This window comes from Plectropomus leopardus, chromosome 4 (genome assembly GCF_008729295.1).
Source record: "Plectropomus leopardus isolate mb chromosome 4, YSFRI_Pleo_2.0, whole genome shotgun sequence".
Lineage (NCBI taxonomy): Eukaryota > Metazoa > Chordata > Actinopteri > Perciformes > Serranidae > Plectropomus > Plectropomus leopardus.
This window is the reverse complement of record NC_056466.1, coordinates 28,845,023-28,856,511: the sequence shown is the minus strand read 5'-3', so window position 1 is coordinate 28,856,511 and position 11,489 is coordinate 28,845,023. Positions and strand designations below refer to the sequence as shown.

The following is an 11,489-nucleotide window of genomic DNA, read 5'->3' as shown; positions in this document are numbered from 1 at the left end:
TTGCTCTAAATAAAAGCTTGTGGGAAGTAATAGTAACTCTTTCCGTTTCCATGTGACTACTGAAACTCATAAAAGATTAAATATAATTCACCTTCTGGCATTTTTTTAGCACTAAAGTTGTTCCTGGTGAATGCACAGCTTAGGTTTGGGACAAGCCCTGTCAGTATTCCTCTTACATCTGCAAATTCAAGAAATAGGGCTATCACTTTCAAGCCTTTAAAACTTTGGTAGCTGCTCAATAGCGTGCTGCAAGAATGCCAACCCAGAACTTATTTCCCTGGTTACCTCGACATAAAGCCAATTGGAGTTTCAGTGTTAGGCATGAGGAAGTTTAACAACCCCAACAACCTCCGTAGTCTCATTTAGCCACTTTTTAGCAATTATTTTTTTAAAACACATAAAAGCTTCAAAATTTAAAAAGTGGGGTACTTACTGATGTATTTTATGCCGTAGATCAAAACATGAAAGTCTCTCAAGTTTGGATTAACCCAAGACCCATTAAAAAACCCACTGATTTCTAGACAAGGGAACAGGAAATGCAAAACATGCAAACTCATTTCTGTGTTTTAGGACTCATTCCTGCTCCACACTACGCTCGTGGGAAGTAATAATAATAACCCTTCCTGTTTCTTTGTGACTCATAAAAGATTAAATATATCTCACCTTCAGCATTTTCTAGCACTAAAATCACAGAGTGAAGAGACGTTCCTGCTGGATGCACAGCTTAAGTTGCCAATTAATAGGATGAGCTCTGTCAGGATTTCTCTTACATCTGTAAATTCACGATATACAGCTGTCATTTTCAAATATTTAAAACCTTTGGCGTTGCACAATAACTTTAAGGAAATCTGGAAAATGTTATTGTTTAGTGGCAATGTGGTATTACTTGTTTTGTTTAGAGATATTCCCTCATATTCATACTAGCTTGCATTGGTCAGCATTTTGAATCCCTAAATATAACTTTTGCTTTTTATTTATTAATTTATTTTCTTTAGTTATCATTACAAAAAAATGGTACATCTACAAACAAACTAACAATACAGCCATGTTGGCCTGTTGCGTTAAGAAAAGGGGAAAAAAAGGCAACAAAACTTGGTGTCACGCTACAAGGACTACAGTTAATCGATTGGAATTAATATGTCTAATTAGGTATTCTCAAATCTGTCCTGCGGACCCAGTGTGCTGTTTCTAATTCTCTCTGACCGTCTCTTTTAATTACGTTTATGGTACGAATCGAGGTTTTAGTAAACTCTCTGTTTCTATCAGGTGAGTTCTCTGGAGAAGAAAGTGGCAGAACTGGAAAATGAGATTCTGATGAACGGTGAACTCAAGTCCAGGCTGAAGCAGGAGAACACACAACTAGTACACAGGTAGAGTCAGAAAACTGGGTTTTATAAACGCAAAAGATTTTTATTAGAACAAATAAATGACTGGTCCAGTAACCTATTGTATAGACCATTCTCTGTAACTGTGTTTATTGTGGCTGTATTGATTGAATTTTGTGTGTTGTGTCCATGATCTCAGGGTTCATGAGCTGGAGGAGCAGCTGAAAGACCAGGAGACGCGAGCAGAACAAAATCTGCAGGAGGAGCTGAGACGACATCGAGAGGCCTACAGCAAGATGGAGAGAGACAAGAACACACAGATAGAGCTGCTGACCAACCGGTGAGAAACACAAATAAACAAGCACACATGCTTATGTGATTGTTATTTATATGCAAATGTGTGAATTCATTAAAGGGACTCTGTAATACAGTTTAGATTATGGACAGCTGGATCAGGGCTCTTAAATCCCCTGAATATGCACATCGACGTGCCTGCCTGTTCAGAGAAAGTGCAGAATGAATGTTAAACTTTATGCTAAACAGAGCTCAGAAATTCCTCCTGGGGATAGTCAGTTGCCTCTGGAGCTGCATCATATACTGTGGATGTTTGCTTAAACTGCTGCCTTAGCTGACTAAGACACATACTCGGCTTATAAACAGCATTAAACTGACGGCCAGGATGTTGTGTTTTTAGAGTCAAGCAGTTGGAGGAGGACAACAGCGAGATGAGTCTCAGCATGTGCCGGCTCAAATCACAGACAGAGAAGCTGGATGAGGTAAGCCATGTTTACTTTTTGTCTTTCTTTGTATATTTACTTTCTTTTTCCTTCTTTGTCTTTTCTTTATCGTGTCCATGATTTACATGAAAAAGGGGGATGACACCAAATCAAAGTCTGTTTACAAGTCATGGAGAATACTAGTGCATATTTGGAAAAAATGTGTATAAAGCCTTAAGCTGATGCCTGGAGCTGATGTGATGTCACATAAATCAGCATCAGTTGGGCCTAAAAAGTACAAGTTTGGAGATGATAAAAATATGGGGTTATGGAGATATAAAGTGAGCTTACCAGACCGCTGTACCTGCTCATTATTTTAGAGACTACATTAGCATAACACCCAAATCTCCAACAAAACTGTGAGCAGTAGGGGTGTATTGTGGGTATTAGAGGCGCCAGGTTCTGGCAAGAAAAAAAGAGTGTGTGGAATAAGACAGACGATATCTTTCACTCTGCTGCATCATTTTTATTTATTTATTATGGCTGGAAGCATTACGATTAAGGTTTTAGGTTGTTCATACACATGTCCATCCTTCTGTTCGTCCCATTCTCGTGGAAGTCATATTTTAGGAACACTTCGAAGAAATTTCTTCATATTTTACACAAACGTCTATTTGGGCTCTAAACTTAGAATTTGGTGATCAAAGGTCACATGAGCACACAAAAAACACGTATTTGTCCATCACTCAAGAGTTCATCCACGAAATATGACAAAATTTCACACAAATGTCAAATATGATGACATCTTATATCCAAAAGGTCAAAGGCCAACTGCACTATGAGATCATAATGTTCTGCAAAAACATGGCCAATTACTCATCATAAGTCAGACACAGAAAGGAAGACATTTGGTAAGATGCCTAACTGGTGACCCTAATGTTGGGTGTCCACCTTAAGACTGCTGGTTGTCACAGATCTTCTGTGCTATCGGGGGGAGGAAACGGGTGTGTGAAACTTCTATGTTATCACATATGATATGTAAACTGTAACTGCAACTTGACTGGTTTGTGGATACATACAACTGCAAGGCAATAATATAATTCTAGATTTAAATTGTCACTTTAGAGTCCAGCATTTTTATAGGAGTGCTAAATAGGTGGAGAACTCTTTTAACACATCCAGCTGATGCTTTTATCTGGACTAGCTCTCCAATGCACTGTCTGTTTCTCTTTCTCACATGTAATTTCCATTTTCACACCTGTCAACGCAATCCTAGTGTCTTTATAAAAATGGCATTTTCCTTAATCCCTAAATAATGTCCAACATGCGCACGCGCGCACGCACACACACACACACACACGCAAAAGAGAATAGGGAACTGCAATTTTATTTACAAGATGAGGTGTTTAAAAACAGCCACTGGGTGCTGAGCCACACCTCTATTTTAAGATGGTGCTATGTAAATACCACCAAAGCTGATAGCTGTCAGCTCTTACTCATGAAATAAGAATGTGTGACCGAAGGTGTTACAGAAAATAGAAACATAACTCTGTATGGAAATACTTTAACGAAAAAATGCACACTGAAAACCATCAATACCAAACACCTGTGTTATTTAATATTATAAACATAGGTGTGCATATCTTTCTGGAAATTACATTTTTAAAATATCACATACTATTCGGTATTTTACTTTCCTAAAAAAACATAAATAACACAAAACTCAGAACTGTAACTGAGTGTGTATGTGTGTCCTTCCTCAGGAGAAGCAAAGAATGACAGACAAGCTGGAAGACACCAGTTTGCGCCTGAAGGACGAGATGGACCTCTACAGGAAAATGATGGACAAACTGCGTCAGAACAGACAACAGTTCCAGAAAGAAAAGGAAGCCATGCAGGAGGTGGGAGGGACTATTTAATGCAAACAGACACATGAACAGAGTGAGATGTTTGTTCGGCTGCTCACTCTTTCACTCTTCTCTCTCTCGTTGCCTCCTACTCCTACAAAATACTGCAATGACATTATGTAACATTGTTCGTCTGTCCATTCTCTGTTCGTAGCTGATAGAGGACCTGCGGCGAGAACTGGAGCACTTGCAAGTTTTCAAGCTGGAGGCAGAGAGGCCGGGCCGCAGTCGCAGCTCTTCCTCCGGGCTGGCAGACTTCAACAGCAGGAGCAGGGAGGTGGAGCTGGAGCACGAGGTCAAGAGGCTCAAACAGGTACTGATGAAAGACTCTGTTCAGACGTCTTTGTTGCACACTGTCAGAACGGCGAGTAGTGTAGCTGCTGAGTGTGCTTTAAGATGCGGAGATAATCATAAAACACTTTCATATTGAATTTTAGAGAGTGGGAAGCAAAATGGCACCTGTTGTACAGCATTGCTTTGAATGCACTGGAGAGTACTAAGATCTCCGAGCAGATCGGATGCTTCTCATTATGTCCGTTATGTCTGATTTCTTACAGTATACTTATCATGGTTGATTTTTTTTTCAGCAGCAGAAGAATCTTGGCTGACTAGTTTGTATTTATTTCAGTCATTGAACAAATTTTTCTTAGAATTTATTTCTAAAGTGTCTCAATTTCATACATTTTTCATGGAATACAGGTTAATTTTATTCATCATAATCTTTTTTAAAATATATTTTTCACTATTTAACATGATTGAGCAACCATGCTACAAACTCTGCATCTCTCACTCATTGTCAGCGCCCCCAAAACATGCAACTCTTAATCCTCTTAATGAATGCAAATTCAACCAATCCCTTCATTATTTCCAAGAACAATTATTTCACACAATTGCAAAAACAAAGTGTGCTACTTCCATAAATCAAGCCATGCTTTTTGCTATTTTCATAACCACAGATGCTAAGTGTACACTGAAACAGGCATGGTCTAGGCTGAATTTATTATCTTACGTGACAGTGTGGTTAGGGGCCGGTAACCATCTCAGCTAATCTCACTGGCTCCTCTCATTCCCTTAAAATCTCCCTTCAGCAGCAGCAACGTCCTCGACATGTTGTCCTGACAGTTTGATGATGGATCCAGCTTCATCACAGTTGAATACCAGCTGCAGAGTACACATGTTCTGTATATTTTCCTCTGTTCATTAGTCACTGTATTGCCACAGTGACATTTGCTTCCAGGTATCTGCCTGCCAGACTTAAATGTCATGTTACTGTTCCCAGTCCTGCAAAGTGTACAAACCTGGTGCAAAGTAAACATCAGAGAAGAGGGAGTGGATGAGTGTTCCCTCTGATAAAACTAGTAAAAGTAAATGTTAACGCTCTTTGAGGTTGTTTAGAACCCTTTGTCAGACTCATTTTCATGACATGTGATGACATGATTAGAAATTGTGCTTCCAAGTTTGAAAGCCAACAGAAAGAAGCAATAATAAAAAAGCTGAAGTTACTACACTGAACAGAAATTTAAATGCAACACTTTTGTTTTGCTCACATTTTACACAAGTTTAGGTTAAATATCAGAGACTGTTTTATGTAATCAATGGATGCACAGGGTTCCTGCAGATTTGCACAGTCTGTGTATCTTATCAGGGACCAACATTATAAAGTCCATGGCCCCCTTTTAGCCTCAGGCCTCTTTTTATGTATTTTTCTTTCACTATGTCAACAGCTTATACATAGCTACTTTCTGCAGTTTAGATTTAGAGCAATTTAATTGTCCTTGGTTGGACAAATTATGTGTCTTTGTGTCTAATTTGAGAGACACTGCCCTGTGACATCCATTAGGATTAGCTCACTATCTTACGCCTGCCTGTGCACTTCTGTAAATGTCTGTATGTGTGTGTGTGTGTGCAGCGATTTGTGTCCCAGGACTTTCTTCCCCCTGAACTCCAGCACCTGGTGTTGTCTGGGGCTCGGCTCCGTCCCGGTCTGATGGTAAAATTGCCTCCGTGACCTTTGACCTCCCGATTAACCACTAATCACAATGGAGTAGAGTGAACTTGCCCGAGCTGAATTGGGGTCAGTGCTGCAATTCCCTCAGTAATGGCTGAGGCACCGAGCAGGGAAAAAGCAAACTGACCTCTCGTCAGCTCTCAGAGGCAGCTTCATCATGGAGCTTTCATAACACACCAGACAAAGCAGGGGAGCAGTTTGTTCTGTAACACGCATAACCCACGTTATGTCCCGTAGGTGTTGCCAAAATAGATTGCTGTGTTTGCTGCTGGATGAGGTGCCAAGTGCAGTGCTTTGTCGTACGGGTTGAGTGAGGCTTCAGTAGCGGCATTTTTTTTTTTTTTTAAAGCATTATCACCGCTGATACACTTGTGTGGTCCACATCTCATTCTCTTGTCTCTCTCCCTGATTTTGTATTTTTAGGAGAATCAGAAGCTGAAGGAGCAGAACGATGAGCTTAACGGTCAGATCCTCAGCCTCAGTCTATACGAAGCGAAGAACCTGTTCGCCACGCAGACCAAGGCCCAGTCTCTAGCCGCTGAGATAGAAAACGCCTCCAGAGACCAGGTAAAATGAGACAGAAACATACACAATGTACTTTATTCTTCAACACTTCTCTCCCTGTTTTGTCTTCATTTAAATGGATTTCATCTGAACAGTTGTATAGGTGATTTGCATACAGTAGTTAGAGCGTAACTGTATTTCTAGGGCACATCACAGCATGCATTGTTCTAGATAATACATTATTGTAGATTTTAATCTATTGTGCATAATATAGAGGTCATTTCTCACACAAAGACACTGACCAGTACCATGCGACTAAGCTATCCATGCTAAAAATACAATATTACAATACAATACAATAATAGGATGTCTGCAGGTCCGTCACAAGCCTTAAAATGACTTAAATTCATTATTCAATGTTAAAAAACATTAGGCCTTAAAAGTTATTAAACAGTATTTAATTTGAATTTTTGAGGTCATAACTGCCAGAAACATTTAATCTGATTTTATTTAATTCTCTAATTTGATCTTCTAATTTCTTTTTGTCAAAACAGAGTCCAGCTCTTTTGCTTCAGAATTCATATTTCTAATGTTACACATCTTTAAACCTACCATTTAACCTTATATTGTGTTTATAGATGCACCTAACTCAATCATAATACCATGTTCCTCCCTAAAACCTACACAACCTTCTGCACAGCACCACACATGTACTTCTTACCTTTATGCTTGCAATGCTTAAGTGAGAATCAATCCTAAATCAGTCTTAAATTTGGTGAAAAGTTATCTTGAAAAGGTCAAACTTAAGTTTCTGATACCTGTAGACACTTTGAATAAGCACCGCTGAAAAGATTCTTGGACTAATGGGTGAACAGGTCACTAGAAAATGGATCGACAACTATTCTGATAACGGATCCGTTGTTGATCATTTTTAAGCAAAACTGCCAATCATCCTCTGGCTCCTCCTCATTAAATGTAAGGTTTTGCCCATTTTCTTTGTTTTGTGTGTAAGAAAACAGATTTTCTTTTTAATTTTGTTTTTTCTTTACTAACTATTGGTTTGATAATGCAAGCATAATGACAGCACCTTGGGCTTCAGGGAATTGTGACCAGCACTGTTTTCCAATGTCTCTGACATTTTATAGACCAAATAATTTGTTGATTAATCAAAAAATTTGGCAAGAGTTTAATTGATAATAAATAATTAATCACAGCCTTAAGGCCGTTACACACCATGTCTGTGACTTTTGAACAACACTAGAATGTAAAGTGCTCACCAGCAACTATTTTGCATCAAAACTATTCATACCGGCAGTGATGCAAATTTGCAAAAGGTCCGCCATTGCCTCGATGTTGGGACACGACGTCCATTCTGCACAGCATGATTGGTTGTTGCCATTATTTGTGGTGCAAAAACTAAGATGAATTGGCCGCATCCCTTTCCTTTTTTTGCCACATAATGTTTGTGTTCTGTGTGAATGTATTTAATGACAAAAAACTTTCAAAAATAACTCACATACCTGATTAATACATGTGTGCCCATAAAAAAAGCAGTTGATACAAAGAGGCCAATACACAATATTTCTGTTGAAACATAGTAACAACAAAAAATCTGTTGTTATATTACTTGTTAATAAACTGAAATGAAAATGCGCGTGACGTGTCTCTCTTCCCAGTTAATGGAGGCCCTGAAGGAGCAGGAAGAAATCAACATCCGTCTGCGACAGTACATGGACAAAATCATCCTGTCCATCCTGGACCACAACCCCTCCATCCTGGAGATCAAGGGCAACTAGCAGCGACTCAACTGGAGTGAGAATCGTTCCCGGTCTCAGGAGAGCGAGGATCATTCCAGTTGTTTGATCGAGACCTGCAACCTGAGTCAGGAATCTGTACAGGAGAACCGAGAGAACCAGAGCCAGGCTTAAAACTGGAACATAGAAATAGGCAGACATCGCCCCCTGCTGTTTGAGGCGGGAAAAGAAAGGGAGTTTTCTCAGCCAGGGATGGCTCTGTGGCTGCAGGTCAGACTACTGTGACTCTGCCACTTGATCTGCTTTGCTCTGTTTTTTATTTGCTGTCTGCGCTGCGAACTGCAGTTACTGTTACAACTTTGATATCATGACAAACAGGTGATTTCTTCCGGGGAACATCCTGCGCTCAACACTTTGTCCACTGAGGATGGACAAAGTTGCTCCATGTTGTACACTGGACATTTGTACCCTGGCATATAAACTGGAACAATGTAACAAACATGACGTGGGTTCTACTGTATGCTGGTGTTACGTTAGCTGTATTATCCACATCAAAACAGTTTGGTAAGTTTTAGGGAAAAATGGTGAGACAGACAAAGAATTCAGCATGAAGGCAGACCAGTCAAGTGTTGCCTGATCTGTAAACTGCCATTATTTCCTCCTCTGTCACGTTCTCTGAAAGATTGACGACATATTTGGACAGGCACGTTTTAAGAGAGGATAGAGAAAAGTGTCTAAAGTGGTCGGAGAAAGAAAACAATAAGAACTCCTACAACTACAAGGGAAGCAGAAGATTTTGAAAGAGGTGTGGCGTCAGATGATGGACCATGTATGCAAGCGAAGGAGGGTTTTAGTGAAGTCGGAGATGGTTTTAATTGAAGGTGAATTCCTGAGAACATGTCTTCCAGTAACCTTGCAACAGCACTGGCAATGTCAATCAGTCCACTGAGAAGTGGCCCTTAGGGACTGTACTTTATTTATCAGAGTAGGGGGGTGGATGGGGTGTGACTTCTTTTTTTTCTACTTGAGGAAAATGCATAATAATAATATCTACATATTGCACCTTTGAAACACAGTTTACAGAGTGCTTTGACAAACAAAGCAAAGCCGAGATAATAAACCCCAGAGTTAATAAAACAGTTCAGCTACATCAGTAATGCCGAACAAAGGCCAAGACAGCAGTCACGGCAGAATTAAACAGGAGGTTAGAGGTGGAAACATGTTAGAAAAATAAAGCAACAAAATAAAAGCAGTAGACACAGAACATTAATAATAATGATAATAACAAGCAGGATCCAGACAGAATTAAAAGACAAGTTAAAAAAATAGATAAGATAAAATTAAAATACAAACTAACAACAAATTAAAAGACATGCATGACCTTCCCTTCACCATAAATAACAATATTTCACAGATTCTTGTTATGATAAATGATGTTATTTGGAAGAATACATGTCTTTCAAACTCACATGCAGGTTTTAGTGTCCTAAAGGGTATTTAAAAGTAATTTCAAGTTAAATATCCTTCCCTTAGTTAAAAAAAAAACAAACTCCCTCCCTAAGAAACTACTTGAAGTGCCTCCCCGTTTTGCACCACCCCCTCCCCTCTCATAAATAAAGAACGGTCCCTTAGTTGGTTCAGAGTGTCACTTTATGGAGCAGAAGCTGCAACCAAGGAGTGTCTTTAAACTGTAACTTCCATGGCTGCTTTTTGCGAGCAATGCGTTGGCCTGTGAAGGTACGTTGTTGCTGGCAATAGACCCGATGATGTTGCACAGAAATGTAAGGATATGAATGTACAGGGTGTGTTGAGGATTTACGCTGGAGTGACTGGTAGCCATTGTAACATGGTTTACTGAATCATCTCGCTGAGATTAACTTGTGCGTGAGCACGCACAGGAGATTCACTTTTTGGTACAAAACAACTGGATGAATCTAAATGAAGCCTACAGATTGTTTTTAAAGCCCTCTGAAACTCTAATACTGTAAATATCATGAATGTACAACTGGATATTTCATTCTCTGGGGCCAAAAAGGCTTTTTGACTAATTGGTTAAAAGATTTGTTGTAACAGACATGTACAGTATTCTGTAATGAAGAGGGCGTCGTTAGGGTGAAAGGAAACGAATACAATCTGCTGTATTATGTAATTATTCTAAACTTGAGTTTTGCTTCCTTGCACAAAAAAAACAAACTTTTTGTTTCCTTTTGCATGATTCACCTTTTCTTCTGTCTGTGCCTTTTGAGGACATTTTTCGAGACGATGTTGCTATAGATTTACATAGTTTTTTGAAGGTACATTCTATGTCTACGTCTGACATATTTTCTCGACTTGTAAATGTTGTAATTAAATAGTGATAATTTGTATTCACGTGCCACTCACCACTCTTTTTCAGATTGATACTATGAAAACTATTTTATACAGTTTTATCAAGGGAAGAACTTGCTTAGCTGTCACGTTAGAAAAGCTGTAGAGCACAATGCTTTGTATGGTACGCAAGCCAGTTTAGCATTTTGGGGATATTTTGTCAATGTAATAATTTTTTTATTGCACGGGGGGATGTTTTGTTTCATTTCTCTTTTTTTTTTGTTAGTCATGATTAGTCCATTGCTTTTCAATCTGCTTTAAAATGGCTTTTTCCATGGTTGTAAACTGTCTTCCTAACTTAAACTAAATGGTGAGCATTATGAGCAATATTAACTTATTTACCAATACCTGCTGATTTGTGTCTTGTTTTGCTTCACAAATCATTTCACTCTATAGCGCCTCGTGCCATTCTAGTTTTAAAAAAATAAAAAATAAATAAACGGTACATTAAGCTGTAAAATTTGTCACAAACCCATTTTCTTGTAGCTCCTAAATTTTGAATTATTAGGGCTATCCAATGCGATGTAGTCACTGTAAAATAAAACAGCAATAAAAATGGCTTTGGCAGTGATGCTGTCTCATGAAATTTCTCATTGTTTTAATGTTTGTTTCTCCTCATTTCCATCTTTATAATTTCAGCAGTAAGAAATAACATATTGTGTGAGTTTACGCTGCTGATGTCTTAGCTGCTGTACTGTGCTGGAAATAAAAACATTTGACTTGAAATTAAAAGAACCCATTTTTTTATCCAGTTACATGACTGATTTCAGCATTTACAAACACTATTAAGGTCCACTGTGTAGGATTTAGGGGCAGAAATGGAAATTTATAATTTGTATAATCACCTGAAAATAAGAATTGTTTAAACACCCATCTTTTTTTTTTTTTTAGAAGAAGAAACCTCTGAG

The 11,489-nt window shown here is 38.7% G+C and overlaps 1 protein-coding gene across 2 annotated transcripts in view; it reads left to right on the top strand.

Annotated features, from left to right (window-relative positions):
* rab11fip4b (RAB11 family interacting protein 4 (class II) b) overlaps positions 1-11,152 on the top strand; it is a 77,620-nt gene extending 66,468 nt beyond the window's left edge. For both annotated transcript variants that reach the window (XM_042484806.1, XM_042484805.1), the window contains 7 exons: positions 1,267-1,370; positions 1,525-1,665; positions 2,020-2,101; positions 3,805-3,942; positions 4,103-4,261; positions 6,380-6,523; positions 8,137-11,152. In XM_042484806.1, coding sequence (XP_042340740.1) covers positions 1,267-1,370; positions 1,525-1,665; positions 2,020-2,101; positions 3,805-3,942; positions 4,103-4,261; positions 6,380-6,523; positions 8,137-8,256 — 888 coding nt within the window. In that variant the 3' untranslated portion in view covers positions 8,257-11,152. The remainder of the gene's footprint in view (positions 1-1,266; positions 1,371-1,524; positions 1,666-2,019; positions 2,102-3,804; positions 3,943-4,102; positions 4,262-6,379; positions 6,524-8,136) is intronic.
* The last annotated feature ends 337 nt before the right edge of the window (positions 11,153-11,489 follow it).